The sequence below is a fragment of the Chlorocebus sabaeus genome, chromosome 17, assembly GCF_047675955.1.
Source record: "Chlorocebus sabaeus isolate Y175 chromosome 17, mChlSab1.0.hap1, whole genome shotgun sequence".
In the NCBI taxonomy this organism is placed as follows: Eukaryota; Metazoa; Chordata; class Mammalia; order Primates; family Cercopithecidae; genus Chlorocebus; species Chlorocebus sabaeus.
In genome coordinates this window covers 43,774,607-43,788,578 of record NC_132920.1, presented here as the reverse complement: position 1 = coordinate 43,788,578, position 13,972 = coordinate 43,774,607, and the positions used below count along the sequence as shown (strand labels likewise).

General features: G+C 42.3%; 1 protein-coding gene across 2 annotated transcripts in view; it reads left to right on the top strand.

Annotated features, from left to right (window-relative positions):
* XPO5 (exportin 5) overlaps nt 1-13,972 on the top strand; it is a 53,390-nt gene that overhangs the window by 10,104 nt on the left and 29,314 nt on the right. For both annotated transcript variants that reach the window (XM_073006015.1, XM_007972445.3), the window contains 8 exons: nt 96-172; nt 3,492-3,591; nt 5,130-5,213; nt 5,835-5,960; nt 7,114-7,204; nt 9,103-9,231; nt 11,551-11,681; nt 13,604-13,759. In XM_073006015.1, coding sequence (XP_072862116.1) covers nt 96-172; nt 3,492-3,591; nt 5,130-5,213; nt 5,835-5,960; nt 7,114-7,204; nt 9,103-9,231; nt 11,551-11,681; nt 13,604-13,759 — 894 coding nt within the window. The remainder of the gene's footprint in view (nt 1-95; nt 173-3,491; nt 3,592-5,129; nt 5,214-5,834; nt 5,961-7,113; nt 7,205-9,102; nt 9,232-11,550; nt 11,682-13,603; nt 13,760-13,972) is intronic.

Below are 13,972 nucleotides of genomic sequence, written 5' to 3'. Positions count from 1 at the left end.
TTATGAAGTCGATTTATTTGATTGTATGCTTATAGAAGATGTCGGTACTTTGAAGTATAGTTTATATGACTATGTTTCCCTAAAACTGGGTCTAGGGCAAGTTGGAAGACCGGAAGCCCTTGATGGTCTTATTTGGAGATGTTGCCATGCATTATATACTCTCCGCTGCACAGTGAGTATCTTTACTTTTCAATGTGTTTCCTAATTTCTTTGTCATTTTTCTATTTTATTTGGATATATCTGAAGTTGTTTTTTTTTTTTTTTTTTGAGATGGATCTCACTCTGTTACCCAGGCTGGAGTGCAGTGGCACAATCTCGGCTTATCACAACCCCTGTCTCCTGGGATCAAGCAATTCTCTTGCCTCAGCCTCCTGAGTAGCTGGGATTACAGGTGCGCCACCGTGCCTGGTGAATTTTTCTATTTTTAGTAGAGATAGGGTTTTGCCATGTTGACCACGCTGGTCTCGAACTCCTGACCTCAGGTGGTCTACCTGTCTCAGTCTCCCAAAGTGCTGGGATTACAGGCGTGAGCCCCTATGCCCACCTTAAGTTCTTATTTAAATGGTAGCTGTCAATCGACAGTGTTTTTGGATAAGAAAATGAGGCATTGGCCGCATGTGGTGACTAACACCTGTAATCCCAGCACTTTGGGAGGCCGTGGCAGGTGGATCACTTGAGGCCAGGAGTTTGAGACCAGCCTGGCCAACATGGTGAAACCCCATCTTTACTAAAAATACAAAAATTAGTCAGGCATGGTGGCGCACGCCTGTAATTCCAGCTACTCAGGAGTCTGAGGCAGGAGAATATCTTGAACCTGGGAGGCAGAGGTTGCTGTGAGCCAAGATCATGCCACTGCACTCCAGCCTGGGCAACGAAGTGAGACTGTCTCAAAAAAAAAAAAAAAAAAGAAAAAAAGGCAGTAATGACCAAATGTGGTAGCTAATATTTGTAACCTCAGCACTTAGGGAGGCCAAGGTGGAAGGATTGATTGAGTCAGGAGTTTAAGACCAATCTGAGCAATATGGCGGGAATCCATCTGTACAAAAAAATACAGAAATTAGTCGGGTGTGGTGGTATGTGCACTTGTAGTCCCAGCTACTCAGAAGGCTTAGGTGGGAGGATCACTAGAGCCGGGAGGTCCAGGCAACCGTGAACCATGATAGTGCCACTGCACTCTAGCCTGGGCAACAGACTGAGACCTTGTCTCAAAAAAATAGTTTTAAAAAGTTTATAAAGTTAAAAAGTTACAGTAAGCTAAGCTAAAGGTAATTCATTATTGAAGAAAGGAAGTTTTTGTTGGCGGGGGGGGACGGAGTTGTGCTCTTGTTGGCCAGGCTGGGGTGCAATGATGCGATCTCGGCTCACTGCAACCTCTGCCTCCCAGGTTCAAGCAATTCTCCTGCCTCAGCCTCCCAAGTAGCTGGGATTACAGGCATGCTCCACCATACCCAGCTAATTTTGTATTTTTAGTAGAGACAGGGTTTCTCCCTGTTGGTCAGGCTGGTCTCAAACTCCTGACCTCAGGTGATCTACTTGCCTCAGCCTCCCAAAGTGCTGGGATTATAGGCATGAGCCACCGCGCCTGGCTGGAAAATTTTTAAAATAAATTTAGCGGGCCAGGTATGGTGGGTCACGCTTGTGATCACAACACGTTGGGAGGCCAAGGCTGATGGATCACCTGAGGTCAGGAGTTTGAGACCAGCCTGGCCAACGTGGTGAAACCCCATCTCTACTAAAAGTACAAAAATTAGCCGCATGTGGTGGCACACATCTGTAGTCCTAGCTGCTTGGGAAGCTTGAGGCAGGAGATCGCTTGAACCTGGGAGGCGAAAGTTGCAGTAAGCCAGGATTGTGCCCCTGCACTCCAGCTTAGGCAACAGAGTGAGACTTCATCTATAAATAAATAAATTTAGTTTAGCCTAAGGGTACAGTGTTTATATAAAGTCTACAGTAGGGTCCAGTAATGTCCTAGGCTTCCACATTCACTCACCACTCACTCTGGACTCACCCAGTACAGTTTTCAGTCCTGCAGTCATTCATGGTAAGTGCCTTCTACAGGTATACCTTTTTTTTATCATTTATACCATATTTTTACTGTACTTTTCCTGTATTTAGATACACAAATACTTACCATTGTGTTACAATTGCCTGCAGTATTGACTACAGTAACATGCTGTAGAGGTTTGTAGCCTATGAGCAATAGACTATGCCATATAGCCTAGATGTGTAATAGGCTATTCCTGTCGTGTAAATTTGTGTAAGTACACTTACACTCTATGATGTTCAAACGGTGATGAAATCACCTAACGATGCATTTCTCAGTACACATCCCCAGTCATTAAGTGATGCATGACTGTTAGGGCTTCCACATACTTTCTTCCAGTTGCTCTAGAAAATTCTAAAGCAAGGCCGGGCGCAATGGTTCATGCCTGTAATGCCCGTACTTTGGGAGGGCAAGCCGTGAAGAATTGCTTGGACCCGGAAGTTCAAGTCTGGGCAACATGGCAAGACCTCATCCCTACAAGAAATCAAAATAAATTAGCTGGGTATGGTGGCATGCGCCATAGTCCCAGCTACTCAGGAGGCTGCGGTGAGAGGATCCCTTGAAGCCCATTAGTTTGAGGCTACAGTGAGCCATGTTTGAACCACTGTACTCCAGCCTAGGTGTGACAGTAAGATCCTGTCTCAAAAAGAAAAGAAAAGAAAGAAAATATTAAAGCATTTCTTGATAACGTGTTTCTTACCAGGAAGTCACGCAGAACTATATATTGTAAGTAATTGAATCTGTTGCAATACCATCTTTTTGATACTGTTTACTTTTGGCCCCAAGGAGAAATGAAAAGGTGTGAGGCACATATGTTTTACTTAAAATCTGTTACTACCAATTTTAATACACATTTATCATGGCTTCCTTCCCTGTAGAGACTGCAGCACTGTTTTAAGGTATCCTATTAATTAAAAGACTAACGTTTTTTGGGTAGTGACTATTTTTAGGTCCAATTCTTAGTTCCATAGAGATCATGACACTCATACTAAGTGATGTCCCATTTCTGTTTGTGCTATGGGTCCCATACCACGACCATGGTTCATAAAGCTGTGATTCCAACCCAGGCAGTCAAACTCCAGAGATTGCACTGGACACCATAATACTATTTTGTCCTTCAGTGTTCCTAAAGCCTAGGCCTCGTTTACCCTAAGGCCCTTGGCTTTTACATGATACTCTCCTCCTCCAGAAGACAGCTAATATGGCTGCTGTTCACACTAGTAGTTATTAATTGCTGTTTGTGTGAATAGTCCTATATCATTTCAGGTCAGGTTTTGCCACCAAATAAGTTTAAAAAAATTTTAAATTGTTAATTTAGCAAAGCTGTTGGAATTCTACTGAATTACAGACCTAACTAAATGACTTGGAGAAATGTGACACAAAGTGATGTTTTTATTACAGCCTTTTTAATTTTGTAGGTGATATAAGGAATTCTCTCATCTTACAGGACTGCTGATGGAGGAGGTTTGGTAGAAAAACACTATGTCTTTCTGAAGAGGCTCTGTCAGGTGTTGTGTGCGCTGGGCAATCAGCTGTGTGCATTGCTGGTGAGCTAGTGCTTGCTTTCTAGAGAGCTTCAAGCCTATTTGGGAAGAGCATTTAGAAACTTATGTTTCAATAAGGGGTTGCAAATGTCATTGATTTTAGCCTGATGGGGCAGTGCCCTACAAGTTATTGCATGATTCTATAGATTAAATTATCTTAATAGAATAGTGTTTGAGTGATCTAAATTTATTTTAACAATAAAATAGCTATACCAACATCAGATATCCACATCTATTATTCCATAAAGTCAATGTTGGTTTCTTGTGAATTTTGGTACTTACAGAACCTTAAGCTGCTGAGTGCTTTATGCTTTTACATTCTATTAGCCCACGAAACATGGACTTGAATAAAGAACCTTTTCCCAATCTAAGGGGTGTGTTACTGGATCACAAAAGAAAACTTGAGTCTGATTGACCTGGAAAACCTGCCATTAGAGAAATATTTAATACTCAGTCTTATAAGTTGGAAGATAGGACATTGGAACAGACATTAGCAATTGATGTTATATCTTTTTGTGGTGGTTTAAATGGTTAGAGAGGATAGTTTCACAGATAGAAACCATTGAGGGGGCCAGGCGCAGTGGCTCATGCCTGTAATCCCAGCATTTTAGGAGGCTGAGGTGGGCAGATCACCTGAGGTCAGGAGTTTGAGACTAACCTGGCCAACATGGTGAAGCCCTGTCTGTACCAAAAATACAAAAATTAGCCAGGCGTGGTGGTGCATGCCTGTTATCCCAGCTACTTGGGACGCTGAGGCAGGTGAATCACTTGAACCCAAGAGGTAGAGGTTGCAGGGAGCCAAGATTGGGCCACTGCACTCCAGCCTGAGCAACAAAGTAAGACTCCATCTAAAAAAAAAAAAAAAAAGAAAAAAGAAAGGCCAGGTGCGGTGGCTCACGCCTGTAATCCCAGCACTTTGGGAGGCTAAGATGGGCGGATCACGAGGTCAGGAGATCGAGACCATCCTGGCTAACACGGTGAAAACCCGTCTCTACTAAAAGTAAAAGAAATTAGCCGGGCGCAGTGGCGGGTGCCTGTAGTCCCAGCTACACAGGAGGCTGAGGTAGGAGAATGGCGTGAACCTGGGAGGCGGAGCTTGCAGTGAGTGGAGATCGCGCCACTGCACTACAGCCTGGGCGACACAGCGAGACTCTGTCTCAAAAAAAAAAAAAAAAAACCAGAAAGAAAAGAAAAGAAACTATTGATGGGGTTATTTAATAGGTTGGGACACAGAGATGTGAATAGGTAAGGTCTGAGGAAGTAATACAGACTTTTTTTCTTCCTGTAATTTATGAAATGAGTATTTTTTATTTTACTATTTGACCACAGAATGGGTTTTAATGATGATGATTGAGTAGGCAAAGTAACTTTCCTATATTTTAGCCCTTGAAGTGATATCCTTCTTTAGCCAAAAGGAAATACAAAGTCCTTTTAAAACAAAATTTTTGAGGGTTTGATTTATCTGTTTTTATTTCTTCCCTGCTTTTTCTTCTCCTGCTTTTCTCAATCAACACCATTAATATAGTGGTCTTCTCTGACAGGGTGTAGATTCTGATGTAGAAACACCATCAAACTTTGGAAAATACCTGGAATCTTTTCTTGCTTTCACAACCCATCCAAGTCAGGTAAACTTTATACAGGTAACTTCTTAAAATTTCTGTTAGGTGAACCAATATCAAGCACTGTATCCTGAAATATTATTGTAGATCATGTATAAAATGTGACTCTTCAGGCCTTGGGGAATGACCATAGTGTCATTTCATTAAGAGAATTATTGGCTCTTCTTCCTGAGCCAAATAGTGCACTTGTCTAGGTCAGCAGCTTTTCTGTTTAGGTAATATTCTGATTGTACTCAGTCACATGTGAGGTATGTCCCAGGTGATTTAGTACTAAAGTTATAAAGATTTTTAAAACAAAAGTCTGATTAATTGTTTTATAAAATTAATTTCACTGAGTTCAAAATTGTCCTTCTAATATCACTCTGAGATTCCAGCATCCTTTATTGCAAAGAAAAGAAAGTAGTAAAATTCAGTCCACACTCCAGGTAATTTCCTTGACCCACAGCCTATCTTAATAACATGTGGTCCATAGTGGGTAGTCATTACTGATACACTGCAGTGGAGACAGCTTCAAAGTATTGTACAGATTTATTTATATGAAAAAATGTAGTTGATAACTGCTAAATAATAATCTGGGTTATATAAAATCCAAATCCTTAGACTGATGTTTTGTTTTTTTCTCTTTAGTTTCTACGCTCTTCAACTCAGATGACTTGGGGAGCCCTCTTCAGGCATGAAATCCTGTCCCGTGATCCTTTGCTATTAGCAATAATACCAAAATATCTCCGTGCTTCCATGACTAACTTGGTTAAGGTATATAATGGGAATCTAAATGTGGAATGTAGGTGTATACACATCATAAGACTTTGAGGCTGGGCGCAGTGGCTCACACCTGTAATCCCAGCTCTATGGAAGGCTGAGGCAGGAGGATCACTTGAGCCCAGGAGTTGAAGACCAGCCTGTGCAACATGGCAAAACCTCGTCTCTACTAAAATACAAAAAAATTAGCAGAGCATGGTGGTATGCACCTGTAGCCCCAGCTACTGGGGAGGCTAAGGTGGGAGGATCACCTGAGCTTGGGAAGTTGAGGCTGCAGTGAGCTGAGATCACACCACTGTACTCCAGCCTAGGCGATGAGAGTGAGACCCTGTCTCGGGGGAAACATAAAAAAGACTTTGATTGGCATTATTAACAGCCCTTTCTTCATCACTAAGATTCCTTTATTGGACATATTTTCTTATTCCTTAGGAAGAAATCAGTCCTTACTGGTTATTATAACCGCTCTTCCATATGAGAGTACTTATATATCGTAAGTATTGGGCTAGGTGCTAGGGCAAGAGCAGTGACCATACATACATTCTGCTTTTTAACCCCAGAATTGCTATTTATCTGTTTTTATGATGATTGAGTAGGCGAAGTAACTTTCCTATATTTTAGCCCTTGAAGTGATGCCTTTCTTTAGCCAAAAGGAAATTCAAAGTCCTTTTAAAACAAAAGGGCTTTGTAAACAAGGCCTTTTTAAAACAAAAGGCCGCACGGGGTCACACTGTGTTCTTGTTTTCTGCCTTGGTCTTCAATACTTTTTTGAATGAAACATACAAAGTTCTACAAGTTTATTCTCAGTGTTCAGTATTTGAGGCAAGTAGCTCTCAATTCTTTCTTCTTTACTACATACTGAATTATCATTTTTTCTTGGGACTCTAAAAGAATTCAAGAATTTAATTCTCCCTGAGGAACTTGGAAGATGGTATCAACTAAAAGTATTCTCTTTCTGCTACTGAGGAATACTGCAACTGGGAACAAACTGTGGACCTGTGATAGAACTGAAGTGGTTATTTACCATACAATATCTCATGCAAACCCTTAACTCTTAAAATAAATTAAAAGTGCTTGAACTCCTGAAGCTTAAATACTCTTTCAGTGGGTCCATTTTCATCCCCTACCCCTATTACCTTTCTCTTTCCAGATGGGCTTTCCTTCTAAAACAGACAGCCCTAGCTGTGAATATTCTCGATTTGATTTTGATAGCGATGAGGACTTCAATGCTTTCTTCAACTGTAAGTGATGTTGGCCTTGGATTTCTCTCAACAGTCTCCGAATGGCATCTAGTATTATGATTGATGGTGCGTGATGTTTGGGGTTTTTACGAAAGATCCCCAAATCTGGATAGCAGCCTACTTATTAAGCCCTAGTTTCCCATTGCAGAAGAATGCTGGGGCTGTATTCCAGGCATAATGTTTTGTTTTACACCACAAACCCCCAAAGCACTTGGACATTGATGTTTAGGGACAGTAACCATACTTAAGATGCTCTTGACTTTTTTTCATACTTAGGATTAAATAACATCTTACCTTATGGTTCTTTGTTTCCCCAAAAAAGTGGAAAAATCCATTTTATTCTAATATTCTCGTTCTGTTCTGTGTTTTCTGTGCCTTATTTCCTTTTTTTTTTTTTTTTTTTTTTTTTTTTTTTTTTTTTTTTTTTGAGATGGAGTTTTGCTCGTTGCCCAGGCTGGAGTGCAATGGCACGATCTCAGCTCACCACAACCTCCACCTTCTGGGTTCGAGCGATTCTCCTGCCTCAGCCTCCTGAATAGCTGGGACTACAGGCACCTGCCACCATGCCCAGCTAGTTTTTGGGGTTTTTAGTAGAGACAGGGTTTCACTGTGTTAGCCAGGATGGTTTCAATCTCCTGACCTCATGATCCACCTGCCTCGGCTTCCTAAAGTGCTGGAATTACAGGCATAAGCCACCACACCCAGCCTGTTTTGTTTTTTTGTTTTTTTGTTTTTGTTTTTTTTTTTTGAGACAGAGTCTTGCTCTGTCGCCCAGGCTGGAGTGCAGTGAAACACTCGGCTCACTGCAAGCTCTGTCTGGGGTTCAGGCGATTCTCCTGCCTCACCCTCCCGAATAACTGGGATTATAGGCATGCACCACCATGCCCAGCTAATTTTATTTTTAGTAGAGATGGGGTTTCATCATGTCGACCAGGCTGGTCTCGAACTCCCGACCTCTGCTGATTCACCCGCCTCAGCCTCCCAAAGTGCTGGATTACAGGCGTGAGTCACCATACCCCGCCTTCATTTCTTTTTATTGCCAATATTTCATTGTATGGATATGCCACATTTACTCATTTATTCGTCTGTTGATGGACATTTGAGTTATTTCCATTTTTTGGCTATTACAAATAATGCTGCTATGAACATTTATATACAAGGTTTTGTGTAGACATAAGTTTTTGTTTCTCTTAGATATATAAGTAGGAGGAGAATTGCTGGATAATATGGCAATTGCATGTTTAATATTTTCAGGAACTGCCAGGCTGTTTCCCACAGCAGCTGCACCATTTTTTATTACCACCAATCTGATTTACTTGTTAAAATTTTTTTTATTTTATTTTGAGACATGGTCTCATTCTGTTGTCCAGGCAGGAGTAGTGCTGTAATCATGGCTCACTACAATCTTGACCTCCCTGGGCTCAGCTGATCCTCCTACCTCACCCTCCCAAGTTGTTGGGACTGTAGGTGCATGCCACCACACCTGGCTAATTTTTGTATTTTTTGGTAGAGACTGGATCTCACTGTATTGCCCAAACTGGTTTTAGACTCTTGGGCACAAGCAGTCTGCCCACCTTGGCCTCCTAAAGTGCTAGGGTTTCAGACGTGAGCTACCACGCCCAACCCTGATTTCCTTTTAATTCCAACAGAAATGAGAGACTAAGTTTAGTTTGCCACTTACAGGATCTAGTTGGTAATACAGCTTCCAGAGATCATTTATTTTTAAAAAATTCTGGATTCATTAATAAAGTTTTATTGATTATTACATGCAAAGCACAAGTCTGCAAAACAGTTCCTTTGAATGCTTTTCCCCTAGGGTGGTAAATTAATAAACATTAAGTACCTATTTTATACCAGTTGTTGATTCCTATCCTTCCCTTGGCATTTTCCCTTGGCAGCCTCCCGAGCCCAGCAAGGAGAGGTGATGAGGTTGGCATGTCGTTTGGATCCCAAAACTAGCTTCCAGATGGCTGGGGAGTGGCTAAAGTATCAACTATCAACTTTTCTTGATGCTGGTTCTGTGAATTGTAAGTTTTTTTTATTACTGAATGTTAGTGAAATGTTAGGACAGTATCAAAACTATATATAGGAAATGAACCTGAGCCACACACACATCAGAACAATGTACTAATACTAGTCAGAAATAGCTTTGCTCACTGCCTGATTCTATCTTGGAGAGGGAGCATTTTCATTGGCTCACACAAAAAAAGCAAATGACACATTTTAAATTTAAGTTAGGGTAAAACCATGTCCTTATCAGTTTTGCCATCATTTTCCATTTCTAACAGAATCAACCAATTATTGTTGATTTTATTTGCTTCACTTAAGGCACCAACTTAACAAATTGCATGCCTAGACCTAACTTCAAAACTTTTCAGCCAAATTCTTGCATAGCAGTATTCCTGAATTCAGAAAGGATCTCCCATTAGACATAACAGGAATAATACAGGGACTTCGCATATCACTCAGCCACCCCAAAGCTTTCGGGAAATTATACTTTACAGAAAATCAAAATAAACCCCCTCTACCCAAATGTCTCAGCCAGTTAACTTCTCTGTGCTCCATATGTTTTGTCTGTTATCTTAATGCATGCTATATGTGTGTGACAGTATTAATAAAGCAAAAAGGCTGGGCGCAGTGGCTCACACCTGTAATCCCAGCACTTTGTGGGGCCGAGGCGGGCAGATCACCTGAGGTCGAGAGTTTGACACCAACCTGACAACCTTGGAGAAACCCTGTCTCTACTAAAAACACAAAAAATTAGCTGGCGTGGTGGTGCATACCTGTAATCCCAGCTACTCAGGAGGCTGAGGTAGGAGAATCGCTTGAACCCAGGAGGTGTAGGTTGCGGTGAGCTGAGATGGTGCCATTGTACTCCAGCCTGGGCAACGAGAGCAAAATTCCATCTCAAAAAAAAAAGAGAAAAAAAAGGGGCGAATTAACTAGTGCACGTCACTGCTTTATAAAAGCACCATACTACTGGCTGACATTTGAAGGATTTAACATTCAGTTGCATTTACAATTGGCTCTGAAGTTCTCTGATATTTGGTAACTTGAAAGGTTGAAGAAGCCCAAATGTGTTGCACCAAGATGAAACTAGTAAATAGGACTGCGCTGTATGTAAGCAAGAAAAGCAATTGGTAAATCTTAGGCCGGGCAGGGTGGCCCACACCTGTAATCCTAGCACTTTGGGAGGCCGAGGCTGGGGATCATCTGAGATCAGGAGTTCGAGACCAACCTGGCCAACATGGCAAAACCCTGTCTCTACTAAAAATAAAAAATTAGCTGGGTGTGGTGGCAGGCCCCTATAATCCTAGCTACTCGGGAGGCTGAGGCAGGAGAATCACTTGAACCCAGGAGGTGGAGGTTTCGGTGTTCCAAGATCAAGACTGTGCCACTACACTCCAGCCTAGGCGACAAAGCGGGACTCCATCTCAAAAAAAAAAAAAAAAAAAAAAAGCGGCTGGGCGCAGTGGCTCATGTCTATAATCCCAGCACTTTGGGAGGCTGAGGTGGGTGGATCACGAGGTCAGGAGTTCAAGACCAGCCTGGCCAGGATGGTGAAACCCCGTCTGTACTAAAAAAAAAAAAAAAATACAAAAATTAGCCGGGCATAGTGGCAGGCGACTGTAATCCCAGCTACTTGGGAGGCTGAGGCGGAGAATTTCTTGAACCTGGGAAGCTGAGGTTGCAGTGAGCTGAGATCTCGTCACTGCCCTCCAGCCTGGGCGACAGAGTGCGACTCCATCTCAAGCAAACAAAAAAAGAAAAGTAATTGGTAAATCTTTTTGCTTGTGCCTTGCTATTTGAGTGGTGTGCTATGGTAATATTTGTAAACTTAAAGGGTGGCATCCTTCTCTAGACATAACCCTTCAGGTTGTCATGAGGCTGTTGGATGTGAAGCAGTGTTTTGTGTATTATATTGTTTCCTTATTGGGAAGATTCTCTGTGGTCTCAATTTTAATTATTTAGATTCTCATGGAAAAGATTATAAAGGGGGGGGGAAACTAAGTCATGTTTATCAAGTGCGTACTAATGGGCCAGGCAATGTTTTTGATGTTCACCTGTGTATTCTCATTCATTACTCAAAATGGTTTTACTCTAAGGCTCATAGAGGTGAATTCAGACTGCTCATTGTCAGAGGAGGACGCATGGTAGGAACCTTCACCTACCTCACTGCTTTCAGCGCACATCATCTTTTCTTTGCCCAAGCTGAGACGGGTTAGATTACCCTACTCCTTCAATCATGAAATTCTCAGGTGTTCTCTAAAGCTCCATTGTCTCTCTGTGTCTTCTGTGATCTTTCAATGCTGATATTTGTGTGTGTGTGTGTGTGTGTTTTAAAGCTTGCTCTGCAGCCGGAACTGGAGAAGGAAGCCTCTGTTCTGTCTTCTCACCTTCATTCGTGCAGTGGGAAGCCATGACTCTTTTTTTGGAAAGTGTTATCACCCAGATGTTTCGAACGCTAGATAGAGAAGTAAGTAATTATTTCCCATGCTGACTGCATGATTGTTTTGACCTTTTTCTTTTATTTTCTCTTTCTTTTTTGAGACACGATCTCTCTCTGTTGCTCAGGCTGAAATGCAGTGGCACAATCATAGCTCTCTGTAACCTCCAACTCCTGGACTCAAGCAATCCTCCTACCTCAGGCTCCTGAGGATCTAGGACTACAGTCATGTGCCACCACACCTGGCTAATTTATAATAGAAATGGAGTCTGTGTTGCCCAGGCTGATCTCAAACTCCTGGCCTCAAGCGTTCCTCCTGCCTTGGCCTCCCAAGGTGCTGAGATTTCAGGCATGACCCACAACACCTGGCCAGTTTTGATCTTTTTTTAACTGGTGGTAGAATAGGAAGATCTATGGCTGTACGTCTTACAGAAAAGGAAGCAGATTTAGAGAGGCTAAATAGCACACTCAAGTTCAAACAGCTAATGAAATGGCAAAGCTGGGACCAAAACTCAGGTCTTTCTAACTCTAAGCCCTACCACATTTAGTATACATTTTAAGTACCACACTACTTTAGAATACTGTAGGCCACCAGTATAGTGGCCACTTGTAGGTCTGAAAAGGAGGGTATGCACAGAGAGCCTCCACTGATAGGTAAAATCATATTTCTTAAAGTGGGCAGATGAGGATTTACTAAATTATAGAGAAATAGACAAAAGATATAATCCAATAGAGGAGAACCTAAAGTAGCTGATAAGCCGGGCACAGTGGCTCATGCCTGTAATCCCAACACTTTGAGAGGCCAAGGCGGGCAGATCACTTGAGTTCAGGAGTGCCAGACCAGCCTGGCCAACATGGTGAAACCTCGTCTCTACTAAAAATACAAAAATTAACTGAGCATGCTGGTGCACGTCTGTAATCCCAGCTACTTGGGAGGCTGAGGTACAGGAATCACTTGAACCCAGGAGGCAGAGGCTGCAGTGAGCCAAGATCACGCCAGTGCACTCCAGCCTGCGTGACAGTGAGATGCTGTCTCAAAAAAAAAAAAAAAGGGTGGGGCGCAGTGGCTCAGGCCTGTAATCCCAGCACTTTGGGAGGCTAAGCTGGGTGGATCACCTGAGGTCAGGAGTTCCAGATCAGCCTGGCCAACATGGCGAAACCCTGTCTGTACTAAAAATACAAAAATTAGCCGAGCGAGCATGGTGGTGGGTGCCTGTAATCCCAGCTACTCAGGAGGCTGAGGCAGGAGAATCATTTGAACCTGGGAAGTGGAGGTTGCAGTGAGCTGAGATCGTGCCATTGCACTGGGCAACCAAGTGTGATATATAAAGTAGCTGATAAATCTGAAAAACATTCAGCCTCATGATCAATTGAAGAAGTACAAACTTTAAAAGGTTTTAGGGAATAATATACTGCTGAGAAGATGGTAAGAAGGGCACACACAGCTGAGTTCACACTTGTAATCCCAACACTTTGGGAGGCCAAGATGGGAGGGAGGAATGTTTGAACCCAGGAGTTTGAGACCAGTCTGGACAATATAGTGAGAACTCATCTCTACTAAATAAAAAAAAATTAGCCAGGCATGGTGGTGTGCGCCAGTAGTCCCACCTACTTGGGAGGCTGAGGCTGCAGGATCACTTGAAACCAGGAATTTGAGACCAGCCTGGTCGATATAGCAACACTTCTACAACTTCTCTACAAAAATTTTTAAAAGTATCCAGGCATGGTGGTGCCCGCCTGTAGTCCTAGCTACTCAGGAGTCTAAGGCAGGAGGATCCCTTGAGCTCAAGAGTTTGAGGTTACAGTGAGCAATGATTGTGCCACTGCACACTCCAGCCTAGGTGACAGAATGAGACCCTGTCTCTTTAAAAGATGAAAAGAAAATGTAGCCAAAATGGTTATTTCTGAGTGGAGGCAGTCATGTCAACCTCTGTTTTATGTCTTTGTTACAGGAAATTCCTGTTAATGATGGAATAGAGCTATTGCAGATGGTTCTGAACTTTGATACCAAGGATCCCCTCATCCTGTCCTGCGTCCTTACCAATGTCTCTGCACTCTTTCCATTTGTCACCTATAGACCAGAGTTCCTGCCCCAGGTCTTCTCTAAGGTATAAAGTCCATCTCCTTTGTAAATTTTATTTTGACATTTCTAAGTTAATTTTTATTTATTTTATTTTTTGGAGACAGGATCTTGCTACATTTCCCAGGTTGGACTCAAACTCCTAGTCTCAAGGGATCCTCACACCTCAGCCTTCTGAGTAGCTGAGACTACAAGCATGCACAACCACGCCTGACCTAAGCTAATTATCTTTGTAACTATT